Raw genomic sequence first — 14,129 nt, forward strand, 5'->3', positions numbered from 1 at the left:
CACCTTATAGATCGGCTTCGTGAATGAGGCCTACTAACGGTAAGACTAGCACTTTAGTTATACATATATATATATATATATATATATATATATATATATATATATATATATACATATATATATATATATATATATATATTAATCTTGTAATATTATATTAGTATAGGGTTGTATTTTAAACATTTTAAAATCTAGGGTTTGAAATTTAAATTGTCTAAATTAAAACTTTTAATCACAAAATATAAATTTCAAAACTTGAGGACAAGTTTTAAACATTTAAAACATGGAGGATCAAATAACAAATAATTTTAATTAACAATTAATTTCCTAATTATCTATATTTGATTTATTCAAGATTTCTTGCAAGATAATTACCAAATTAATCATAATAATTAATTAATTATCATATAAGGAAATTAAATATTTTATTAGTTGATAAATATCTTTAATTAGATCAAGATAATAGTCATATATATCAAAAAATCGGATTAGGGTTGATCTAATATGATTAAGGTAAGTTTTCATAAGATAATCATGAATAAATCCCAAATCTGGCCATTCCTGACGCTTGGACTCGCCGAGTGCACCAAGTGACTCACCGAGTTAGGCCAACTCGCCGAGTCCACTATGGAACTCGCCGAGTCCATGACTCAGAAACACAAATATTGAATTTTTCAGTTTAGTTTCAAACAACTAAGCATCAATTTAATGAAAACCAAGCTAGGCTCTGATACCACTGATGGGTTTTAGCCATAAGAACTTTCCTATGTGCGCATGCAATACCCTAATGCTTGGATCTAGGCTTTCTAATTAAACATGCTTTGAATCCAAGACTTCTAATAACTATTTAGGTATAAGAACAATGTTAAAACAGATCTAGAATCATACCTTTGAATCTCTTGTTTGATCTTGTTGTCTTGGAGCTCTAGAGTCACAATTGTCACTCCTCTAATGGCTTACAAACACCAAATAGCAAGGAGGATAATTTGGGAGAGAGGAGAGGGAAGGAAATCAGCCAGGGGTTCTCTATTTTAGATCAAGTGTCGATTTCCTTATGCCATAGGATCTATTTATACTTGTAGACTCCTTAAGGGTTACAACCTAAACCCTAATTGGATAATCTTCTCTTAAGGCTATCCAAATCCATTCCTTAGATAACCTTGGACGATTTGAAGCTATCCATAGCTTCTAGAATCCGTCCACTATCTATCTAATATGGATTTACATTCTAAAGTTTAACTATCAAACAATTGACAGTTTATACCCTCTTATTTAATTAATCTCTTTAAGTCACCAAATTAATTCTAATTAATTCTATGACTTATATTAATCAAATAACAATATTATTATTCTTTATATTATTCCCATAATATATCAATAATATTTATTCTCTCTTAATAAATCATCCTATCAAGTTGCTATGGTGAAGGCAAACCAAAAGGACCATGCACAACCGGGTCAAATACTTGCCTAAAATAGACACTATTCCAACAATATGTGTATATGTATGCTATGTGTGATTTTATGCATGTATGTGTGTGACTTTATGTGTTTTAGTGATGAAAATGAAACCAAAAGGGGTATTAACTCGAGATCTATGACATGAGAAAGGAAACAAACATAATCTAAGTTATTTTACACTAATCTAGTCAAGATAAATAGCTTATAAGGTTATGAGGAACATATTCTAACATAAAACCCATTTTAGGACTTAAATTGTCAAAAGTACAAAACTTGGGTTAAAAACTGTAAATTCATGGTTTCTTGAGGGTCAAAAGAGTCAAAACAGTTTGTATAATCAATTTTCTGAATATTAGAATTTTCAAAGGACTTGAAATGCAAAAATTTAGCTTATTGGGCTAAATTTGGGTTTTTCGGCCCATTAAGCCCATAATTGGGAAAATTTGAAGTTTTAAGGGGCTGAATTGTAACATTCTTCAAAACAGGGGATAAGAAGTAAAATAAAACTATTTCAAAGGTCAAAAATGCTTTTCAATTTCAAAAAGGATCAAAAATGTAAACTTTTTATATTTTGGGCCAAAACTGTAAAAGTTGTGAAATAAGGGGTTCTAACCGAGAAACTCCATTTTGGAAGGGCTAAAGTTGTTTACAAAATAAATTTTGGGTTAAAATGTCTTTTCAACAACTTTATGATACAAAAGTGTCAAGAAAAATGTTTTAAGGACTAAAAATGAAATTCTTTTATATAAAGGACTAAAAGTGTTATTTTTATAAAAGAAAGGTAGTGAAAAGGTAAAAATCATACTTTTAAACAAATTAATTCATTAAGACAAAATACAAGATACCCGACTAGCGATAAAACGGAAAACGAATACACCTTCAATACCAAATATCGTTATAAACGAATTGATTCGGTCTTGAATCAATACAACACAACAAGCATCAAATTAAAAACACTTCAATAGATACGTGATGACTACAATGAGTAAAACTACAAACTTTGGGCTTATGAGTTTCAAGTCATGCTTGTTGGGCCTTGCAAGCCCACCAACATGATCTTTGGGCCCAAAGGGATAACGCTTATATGTTAGTGGACCTTCAATGACCCAATATTTTATAAAAGGACTTTCAATAGCTTTTATGTGCTAGTGGGCCAAAGTGTCCCGTTAGAAAAGCTAGTAAGGTCACAGTAATCAAGTGCGAGTTGGACCATCGTGTCTTTCGCATCCACGACTGCCTAAGGTACTTACGATAGTAGTGGGACATAATACTCCCCTTCTCTTGTTTGTTAAGGCTTACGAGAAATCAAAGTAGACAAAAATTAGGACGATATATAATATGGATTAATCAATATTCATTCGTTAAGACAATACAAAAATCAGTAATCACGAATATATATATATATATATATATATATATATATATATATATATATATATATATATATATATATATATATATATATATATATATATATATATATATATATGTTTTTAAAATCATTCATGCATCAACTTATGGATCTTCACACTTTGATAAACAAAAGTCTTTGAAGAAAATATCGGATTTTCTGGGTTTTACAAAACACACAAATCATTTTATCACAACATTGCTTATGAACTCACCAACATTTCATATGTTGACGTTTTTCCAAAATAACTTGTATTCTCAGGTAACAGGTAAGCGGAAGAGTTATAAGAAGTAATGTTAGATGTTATGTTGTTAAATGTACTCAAACTATTTAGGTTATGAATGTGTAGTGTTAAAACAATGTACTTGATGTGAACAATTCCAGTTGTAATATATTGATGCATGGTGACGCTTATGTTATGATTCATGTATATTCATTGTGATGATATTCAATTAAAGTCACACGAGCCCTCGGACGTTTCCGCCGTCTGGTTCGGGGGTGTGACACCTGGGGAAAACTCTGAGCCCCAATGAGCCCCTGCAACTGACATGGGCAGAGTTTTTGGTGCAGTTCAAACGCAAGTACTGCTCAGTCCAAAACCTGCTCGAGCTAGAGAACCAGTTCCTGACCTTGAAGAAAGGAAGCATGCCAATTGATGAATACACCAACAACTTCACAGAGTAGATGGAGTTCGCCTTGCGTCTTGTTCCGGATGAGCTGACGAAAATTGACAAGTACACAAAGGGACTTCCATGGGAGTACTCGGTGCCAGTGCGTCAGGCATCTACTCTAGAGGCAGCTATCTGGGTTGCCAAGTCTGTGGAGGATATGATTAAGGGAAGAGCTACCAACAAGATTGAGGTTGGCAAAAAGAGGAAGTTTGAGGGGTCTACGAGGCCCAATAAGAAGATCAAGTCTGGTTCAAAGGAGTTTAGCGGAGGAGGAAACAAAGTGAAATTGTGCGAGAAGTGCAAGAAGAAGCACTTTGGGAAATGTAGCGAGGAAGTGACTTGCTACAAGTGTGGGAAGACTGGACATTACGCCAACGAGTGCACTACCAGCAAAAGGGTGTGTTATGAATGTCTTGAAGAAGGGCACGTTGCTAAGGATTGCCCGAAGAAGAAAGAGGCGGCAAGACCAAACCTTCCACCGAAACCAAAGGCAAGAGTGTTACATATGATCCTTGACGAAGAAGATGGTAATGAAAGGGATTAGGAATGAGGATCTATGAAGTAGTCGTGTAAATAGTACCACGTGGTGTAGCCTATTAGAAGCATATTATAGGTTGAACTTGAACACCTATGTAATCGTTTCAAGGAATAATATAAAACCTTTGTTTTGTTATCTAATGTGTCAAGTTGTTATGTGATTTTCTTGTATAGTGACTTGGGTGAACTGCGAGACAATACTTGGGGCGAGTATGAGTAGGAGTGAAAGGTAGTAGAGGCCTATACTACCGGAAGCACAGGACTCACACTTGGATCAGGGAAAGTCACAAGGTTACCAAGAAGCTAGTAATTGATATCGTTTTATTCAAATATGTCATTACCACCGTTTCAGTAATGACTTAGAGGATAATTGTTATTCCAACCCTAGTGGTCATATCGAATTGAGTCCGACTACGATAAGTATGTTACGTGGTTCAGAGAACCAAGTTTGATGTAGCATATGACTTAAGTCGGAAGATTGAAATAAAAGATAATCAAAGTGATCGGTAGACGTATCACGATAGTTGCTTGTAGCTAGAAATGATACCTTTTAATATGTGATTAGAACATGAAGAAATGTATAGTCTGTTCTGGAAGACTCTAAGAGACCTGAGTCTAAGCGTGGGAACATACGATTATAAGTCATTAGAATATGACACAATGGTCCATTTTAGTAATTAAATAACTTATCTTAAGTTTGTTAAGAAGAAGAAGCAGTCTCCAGTAAGGATCAAGATTGTGACTTGAAGGTCATAATTTGGAGTCTAACTTGAGATATGGAGCAAGTGCAAGATCGAGCACCACCTGCAATCAGGAAGTCTTAGAGTTAGATATTCGTTCGAAGAAACATCAAAGTTACGGTTATTACTTATGATGAAGAGATAACGTATGGAGTCATCATGTGAGCCCTGTTTTGTTGATGATTCCGGGACGTAATCATCCTAAAGGGGAGATAATTGTAGCACCCGTAGATCTGGGCTAGTCAATTTAGAGATAATAGGGGTCGAAAATGACTTTTTGACAAAAGATTATTTAGAATAAATAATCTCAAGCAAGTTTTAGAATACGTCTCAAGGGTTTCGTACATATAAAGAACGTTGAAATCTGGTTATAACGAAGAAGTTATGGCCCGTCGAAGTTTTACGGCAAAACCGGCACGGCACCCAGAGACGTAAATAGTGAATTTTTGATAAATACTTTTTAGCCTTAGTGATCTAAACAAAATTTGTAGTATACGTTAAACCGAGAACATACAAAAAAAGAACGCCCAAATCTGACTTCGTATGAGGAAGTTATGAATTTTCTAAGATTTGGCATAGCAGTGCACGACCCGATACAAATTTTAGTTCGAGCGGTTTTTGGCCTACGCGACCTAAATGAGAATTGAAGATCTCATTAATAGGAACTAAATGGTAAAAAGACAGACGAAAACAAAGTTCGTATGTAGACGTTATGAATTTTACGCGGACATTTAACAGCATAATCTCCTCGTACTGTTAAATTTTAGATCGGTTCAGAATTAGCCGACGGAGTCAGAATGAAGGTTATAGATCTTATTTTTACCTACGCGTGGATATAAAAAACGTCAAAAACGGAGGTCGTATGTGAAAGTTACGGATTTTAGAAGTCGGAAGTGTGTTGTCCGAAAATGGGTGATGTGGCACAATCTTGGCAATTGCTTTCTCCCCAAGTCTTGACACTAGATGGTGACATGTGGCACCAAGTTCAGCCAATTTTCACCCTGTAAATTGAACCTCTCTCACCCTCATTTTCTTCACACATTTCTCATTCTTTCTTCTCTTTACTCTCTCTCTCTCTCTCTCTAGAACCTCTTTCTAACCCCGAAACCCCCCGAAAAGCCTAAGGAACCTCCCTAGCACGAGGTGGAAGCCCCGGAGTGCTCGACGGCTCCGAGAAGAAAAGCTTTTCGGCTCGGGAAAACTGCTCCAAGCAAACCCCAATTTTCTATAAAACCCGCTGTAAGTGAGCTACACCTACGCTATTTTTAATATAACTTTTATTTAATTATAGTAACGTTATTAGGAACTTATAATAAGTACTTGGGATATTATTATGGATTATATAAGTATTTTTTAATGCTTATATAATAGTAATAATAGCTAGACTATTAATTAGTCTCGGCGAATAATATACTAAACTCTATTGATAATAATACTAGGTTTCGTCGAAGGAAATTATTTTTAAGAAGCGAAGCGCTGTCTGAGTTCGGAATCACCACATTTTCAAGTGAGTGCATAGTCACTTTCATCTTACACATAGATATGAAGTATTTTATTTAAATTACGTGCTACATGTGCATATTATCTGTATACTTGCTATCTATTCTGGATGAACGATTTTATACATGTTTTAAATGATTTAAATTGTATATGTATTTTATATCTACAAAATGTGTTGGGTAAAACATGGGTAGATGTAATAGTTGATGTGTGACAAAATAAAATAATGAGAGGCCTCGATATAGATGTTATTGATGATCCAGTCATCTAACGGAGTATATATGACGACCACAGATTATTGTAGACAATCCAGTTGAACGCTAGTAGGCTCGCAACCTGTAGGTGTTTATTTGAACTGTGTGCTCACCAGCAGTACTCCATCCCCTACATGGTTGCCTTATTTGACATGAATTGCTGAGGAACCCCCGAAGCATGTGTTGTCACCCCGATGAAAGTCCTTAGACTAGGTCCCTTGTGTTAGATGTTTTAGGGACGTAAAGTGAGGATAACGGGAACGGGTAATCGGGTTTGTTTGGTTTGATAAAGTTAATAAACTTATTTATTGTGGGTTGAAAACCCTATGTACTCACTAGGTTTCCCAACCTGACCCACTCAGTTTATTTATATCACAGGTGTTGATATGAAGTCACATTACACTGAGAGATTAAGGAGATATAAATCACTAGTGATAATGAATGTAAGTTCTATTTATGCTTATGTTTCTGTTGACGATGACATCCCAAATGTTTTAAAATGAATAAAAATACTTTTCTTCGGAAATGCTTTGATAACGTATTTATCATGTTTTACTGGGAACAAATTTCGCAACATTTTTATTAAAAGAGGTACTCTGATTTTTATAAAGCATAAACAAAATCGGTCTTTTCTAGAATGATCAAGTGTTGTCACATACTCTGAGAGGTGACCAGACACAACGTTACAATTGCCTGATCTAGACCCCTCATTTATGGTCATCCAAAGGGAATACTATAATGAACTCCCATACAAAGCTACCACACATCGACACCTGAAACTGTCACGAAACAAAACCATACTCTATGTTCCTATCTTACACACATTCTCCTAATGAGACTATCCAATATCAAACTTAATTGAACTAGGTATCTTCCGTGAGTCTAAGTTTATCCTTAGATTAGATTACAATGCATGTAACCAAATTCTAATACCAACTCTATTCTTGGGCTACACTAACCTTATTTAGTGTGTGTGTGTATATACGTATAATCCAGGGAATAAGCATATATGACTTGCATCAGATATTTAATTGTATTAAATCATGTTCATGAAAGCGACTATGCACTCACATGATAAAAATGGATGCCTCAAAACTTGGGAAGAACTTCACCTTGGTACTTTATCTTTTCCTCTAACGTGACCTAGGTATGAATACCACTACGTCTTAGTGTAATTATTCCCTGATGATTAATGGTAATCTAGATTCCTCCCTAATTCCAATGTCTACATCAAGATCTACCAAGTAAGGAATAATCAGGTAGGATCATATCGGAGGTAGGGTCCGTTTGGTATACAGAGTATAATGTTTATAAATCCCACTTTAAACACCTCACTAAATCCAGCCTAGACATCATCGCTGTAAGTAGATAAATTAGTAGAATGACTTGGAATCATTGATAAGTCTTATTTATAGGTTCATAATAACAACTTATGATTATAAATATAAGCTACACTAAAAGCAAAAGAGTGTAGCTTAACTTATAGAGGGCTTAGCAAAACATGGGAAATCACACAAACAGAATCCCGAACCGAAAGCTCCTATTTTTTGGACTCCTAAATATGCTAGTGCCCTGCTAAATTACCCAAGAATCTCAATAAAATCGGACCTAAATAATTCTGAAGGTTTGAGAGAGATTTATGAAGTTTTGGGTGTGAAATGAATGAAATTCGGAAGGGGTATTTATAGCCTACTGGGAGGCGCCCCGTGCACAGACAAGAGGCACGCCACACCCTCTTTTCATGCTGACCACTCTCAGCTTGTGCCATGTGTTGCACTCAAAACATTCCACATCACCCCTTCTAGAAGTATGCCATGTGTCCTATTTTTGTGGCACCACGTGTTTGATATTCCCATTTTTACAGTCATTTTAAAACTTTTTATTTATGCTTATTTAAAAACATTTGTTATTGCGAAATTGGTCCTAAAATATCCTTAACTTGATATAATATCAAAATCAAGGAATTTCAGCAGATTTTATATTTTAAAAGCCCAAAATGTCATAACTGATACAAAACATAAGCATAAACAGTCATTGCATTAATTTACACTACTGATCTACATCTCCTTTAGTTTCTCAGCATAATATACCTTCATATCGTTACTTGTGATACAACGTTTAAATTTCGACTTACTATGAAGAGTTATGCTTTTTCGAAGTATCATGATTAAACCGGCACAGATCTGTGTGTCGAAGAAAGTGAATTTTGGATACATTATTTTTTAGCCTAAGTGATCTAAAGGAAAGTTGTATTAGTAGTTAAACCAAGAGCGTAGATATTTAGAACGTCTAAATTTGACTTCATGAGAAGTTATGATTTTTAGAAACTTCAGTGTAGTAGTGTGCACACAGAAATCGAATTCCAGAATAGTAGGTTATTAGACAATATAATCTAACAAGAGTTAAAGATCTCATTAATAAGAGTCCGTCGAAATAGAGAACATCGAGAACGGAGTCCGTATATAGGAGTTATGCGTTCTACAACAATCTCTACAGCCTAAGCCTATCAAAAATATAAATTTTTGATAGAGTGAGAATTAGCTGTTGGGATCTAAAGGAAATTTGTAGATCTCGTCGAGAGCTTTCCGGGGACATAAAGAACGTCGAAAACAAAATAGGTATGAAGAAGTTACACCATTTTGAAAATATGGAAAATCGTGGGCGCGAAGTGTGTAGTGTGCGTGATGGCGTGGCACCACGAGGGAGAGCCACGTAACATTGTCGAGGTAGCCTCTTTCTTCCGAGACATAGTGACATGACGCCATGAGATTTGGACACATGGCATCATCGGGACGTGAAACGTGGCATGTTTATAGAAGCATCGTTGTTAACCACCGATATCACCACATGTGGCAAACGCCCATAGGAGCCAGCACCACCCTAGGGCGCGGTGCGATTTTGCCTTTTTTGCCTATAAATACTCCTTGTCATATAAGCTTTCATTCCCACACCCCTACAACCTCTGCTCTCTAAGTTCCCTGCACTTTTAGCCCATTTTCCTTAGACTTCTTTGTTCCAGAGAAGCCCTGCGACACCTGAGGTATTCAACTAAGTAGTTGCCATCAAGTAGGAGCCCCACGAGTGTGATTCCTGGGCAATAAACAGGCAGAATCACTATAAGTTAAGCTACACTCGTAATGCTTTCAGTGTAACTTATATTTATAGTCATAAGTCGTTATTATGAACATCTAAATAAGAACTATTAGTAATTCCAAGCTATAATACTGATTGATCTACTTATGGGAGAGGTGGCTAGAATAGTCACATTGGCTTGGTTGTTGGATTTCAGAAATGTTATATGCCGAAATGGTCCTGCCTCCCAACTGTCCTCTCTGGCTTATCCTTATTTGATAGACCTATATGTATTCGTTGGGATCAGTGATAGGTTTGGCTCATATTACTAGATTCTCCCTAGTAATTGATAAGCTCTAACATTATAGATTGATATCTATTAGACACATGCTCGTCAATTGAATTACCGGATAGCCATTCATCATCTGAGAAACTATCAAGGTGAGTTCATCTCACTATATTGTATACTCCAGTATGTATCCACCGTATGTTATGATATAGTTGCTTGTAGTATGCACTTAAGCAATTAGGCTAGATAATTGCTTGTAATGTTGGAATATTGCTTGCTATATGTGTTAATATATTATGTGGGACTTGAGGGCGTACCAGCTTTGTGATGAAGGCCAATAGACTTGGGCGGACTAGCTTTATGCTAAAGGCCAAGGTGCGGACCAACTATATGTTGTAGTCAAAATGGGGCGAACCAGCTTATGCTAACGGCCAAGGGGAGGACCAGTTATATGTTGAAGACCATTATGTGCATGTATTGTGTATATATTGTCGTATGGAATATTTTTAGAGAATTCAATAAGCCCTGACTTACAGTTGTTGAATAACTATTTTATAGGTTGTTCATCTGACCGTGGAAAAGCTCACGTGTGACTGTATTTTCATTGAAGCATCAATAAAGTTTATAATACTCTTTTATAATTAACTATGTAATAATGATTGTAAAGTGTTGTGAGACATATTTTTGTTGGGTTAATCGAATTTTTATGAGTGCATGGGTATTTTGGGAAAACCCTTTTTATTTTAAGTATTTGATTTAGATTAGGAAGTTGTCTATTTTCTTAACAAGTATTACGTATTGGTTTAGGTTACTGCTTTCGTTAGTATAAATAAGGACATGTATTCGTTAGTTTAGATAGAGATTTATAGCAATAAAATCCTTTGTTTGGTCTTGGGCATCAAGGTATTACCGGTTTAATACCTCACTCTTGGTATTAGAGCCTAGAGCCTAGGGCTTGTTAAGGCGTAGGGGCAGACGCCACGGGAACCGGGTTAGGTTTAAGGGGGGTGTGGATTGTTTTTGAGCGCGAGTTGAAGCATCTCAACAGCAGCCCCGATTTTTCTTGATCGGGCTTGTTCTAAGATATATTGAGAGACTAACCGGAGGTGCGGAATAAACGGAGGGAAGACGTCAAAATGGGTGACTTTGATTCGGTTCGTTTTGCGGGTGACAGAAGACGATAAAGGTGTTCATGACCTTGTCTTGTTGTCCGGTGGAAAAGTGCTCTCGGAACAAGTTTGATTAGGTTGGGGTTGTCAAAAAGGAGAATAAGACGTTGATTAATTGAAATCAAAAGGTAGAAAAATCAAAGGGTTGTGTCTACATTAATCGGACAACAACGATTAGCAAGGAAGAAATTTCAACTTGTTCGTGATAAGGGGATACCGACGTAGGTGCGTGAAAAGTGGGCAGGAAGGATTAGGGGTCTATTTTCTCTGACTTGACTCAGCTTGACCTACTTGACTCAGCGGTTAGCGTCGTAGCGGGTAGCTTTGGATTTAGTTCTTTGGCAGATTGAAAGAAAACGGTGGAGCGGGTGGCTTTGTTTTCTTTGTCGGTGAAGATGCCTCTGTGAAGAACGGTAATCAAAACAAAGGAAGAGATTGAAGAAACAACACGGTGTGGATTTTATAGCGGTTGAAGTTCAAATCAGATGGATTTGGATCTGGCCGGGGAGTGGTCGTGAATCCAAGAAAAATCTAGATGGTAATGAATATATCCAACGTGATGCCATGTTACATGTTAGTGTGTTGTGAAAAATCAAAAGGGTATGAAGGACTTTGGACGTGATCGAGATGGAGGTTGGGTGTCCGGGAAATGTCGGGATGGTTCGTGAAGACGGTCATTCAACACTGTTGTGAACGAGAGTTATGACCAATCCGATTAAATGGTGGTTGTTGGGTTAATCGGATTTTTATGAGTGAATGGGTATTTTGGGAAAACCCTTTTTATTTTAAGTATTTGATTTAGATTAGGAATTTGTCTGCTTGCTTAACAAGTATTACGTATTGGTTTAGGTTACTACTTTCATTAGTATAAATAAAGACATATATCCGTTAGTTTAGATAGAGATTTATAGCAATAAAATCATTTGTTTGGTTTTGGAGAGCAAGATATTACCACTTTAATACCTCACAATTTTAATAAATAAAGCGAAAATTTTTCCTTGAAACGTGTGTGTGTGTGAGAGAGAGAAAGAGAGAGATGTTTTGCTTTTGTTTGAGAGAGAGAGATGTTTTGCTTTTGCAAACAAATTACACATTGATCAAATGTTGTTCAGCTTCAACCCTTAGTTCCTCTCTCATCTTCCGAATAAACTCCTCTATCTTCTTATTCAACTCTTCTGTATCCATATTCATCGCTGCATGTTCTTCAACGCGTGAAGGACCACCTAAAATCCCTTCTTCCATAAAAACCTCTCCATCAGCTTCATCTTCCGTTGCAACCTCACTATCCTTCTCACTGTTTTCTGTATTTTCCTCATGTTCTTCCTTCGATTCTTGATCATCTAATCTACCGTATTCACATTCTTGGAGGTCTCCTTCAACAACTGCTGCAACATTTATTTCATCTAGCGAGTAAAGTAGCTTTTCATGGTGTAAGTTTTCCTTCAGACCCGAGTGCAGATTTTTCTTGGTGATGAAAGTGAGAATAGTAGTGCAAAGGATGAACAAATACTTCTTCTCAAAGGTGTGGGTGAATAATGGCAATAGAAATGCAGACATGGGGTAGTGATAGCTGTTGTAAGAGGTGAATGTGAGGAGGAATGACAAGAGGATCACCATTGGAAGGAGAAGGTGTAACTTTAACGTGATGTTGTTGGAGAGACTGCTATACTTATTGTAGAATCTTTGAGCACCTTCTTGTTCTTTTCCATCCATCATTATGTTTGCAAAGGTGTGGAGGGGAAACCCAATATCTATCTTCTACCGAATTATGATGAATTCCTTATTCCTCTACCTATTTAAAGAAAAAAATTGTTTCAAATACTCCCTCTTACTTTCTGGTTTTGCACATCATCCATCTGTATATAATATTTGAATTCTAGTCGCTCAGTACCGATGTACCGAACCGAACTGAGCCAAGCTTTTTTCAAAATTTGTTACCTTTTAAATCTTTGAATGTGGTTATGTGACTATTTTTATCAAAAGAAAATTTAGTTTTATTTAATTGGTGTTAGATTTATTTATCATTTAGGGTAGTTCTGCTCCAATGAGAATTGTGAAGGGAGAGAAGTGAAAATTCTGATACAACGATACGATACGAATATGGGAGGTGGGTGCAGGCCTGTAGGGTGAGATGACCAATATGCCCACCAATTATGAAGTGATCAAGTCAAACTTACAAATACCATTTCAATTATTGCTTCAAGAAATTTCTAGCTTTCAATCGTAAGTGGGTATAATCATGTGCCAAAACTCATATTTAAAATAATATACAGTAGGTTAGAATAATATTGTGGAATTAACGAAATAAACATTATGTTCGAAAATTACATCTAAGATTAACTTAATTTTGTTTTGAGCTAGTCTCAAATTTTATCAAATGTTATAGTTTGGATTCGGATTTTGATATAAACATTTCGGAGAAAGTAACAAAAACATACAAGAACATAGGGTTAATATCACAAAAGTCCCATATTTTTGGCACTAAATTGGAAAAAGCCCTGAATTTAAGTTTTCATTTACTGTGACCACGACATTTTCTTTGAGTTATCGTTTGAGGGCAAAGAGCCGGTCACCAGTAGGTAACCTGTACCATCCGGTCACCACTAAGCTATTCCTTAGTCATCACCTTTCACGAACCATCACTGCTAAAGGGTTTTTCATGCATTCGAGAAGGTTTTGACGCTGAGAAGAATTTCACAGTCCCCAATTTCGCAACTTGAAGCTTCGAAATCGTTGGTGAAGTAAAGTTGGAGTAGAAAGGTACGTGTATGGAAACAAGAAATTGATGATTATGAGGGTGGTTATCTTCGTCTATGGAGTTCCAAGTTTGAACTAACAAGTTGTGTTTTTGTTTTTTTTTTTATGAAACAGATAGCTTCTACTTCTGGAACTAAGAAGCCTAAAGGGCCTAAGCTTCCTGAGAAGACATATCTTCCGGACTCTGACTCCAATGAAGATGCATTTGACATTAGCTTCTTGGATTTTTCTGAAGAAACTTTCAAAGCCCCCTCAAGACTATGTGATG

The 14,129-nt window shown here is 36.1% G+C and overlaps 1 protein-coding gene across 1 annotated transcript; it reads right to left on the bottom strand.

Moving 5' to 3' along the window:
- Nucleotides 1-12,032: 12,032 nt before the first annotated feature.
- Nucleotides 12,033-12,875, bottom strand: LOC111884531 (uncharacterized). Its single transcript, XM_023881128.3, has one exon. It carries the CDS (start codon nucleotides 12,818-12,820, stop codon nucleotides 12,191-12,193), a length of 630 nt encoding a protein of 209 aa, XP_023736896.1. The 5' UTR covers nucleotides 12,821-12,875; the 3' UTR covers nucleotides 12,033-12,190.
- Nucleotides 12,876-14,129: the final 1,254 nt, after the last annotated feature.

The sequence above is a fragment of the Lactuca sativa genome, chromosome 7 (assembly GCF_002870075.4).
Source record: "Lactuca sativa cultivar Salinas chromosome 7, Lsat_Salinas_v11, whole genome shotgun sequence".
Lineage (NCBI taxonomy): Eukaryota > Viridiplantae > Streptophyta > Magnoliopsida > Asterales > Asteraceae > Lactuca > Lactuca sativa.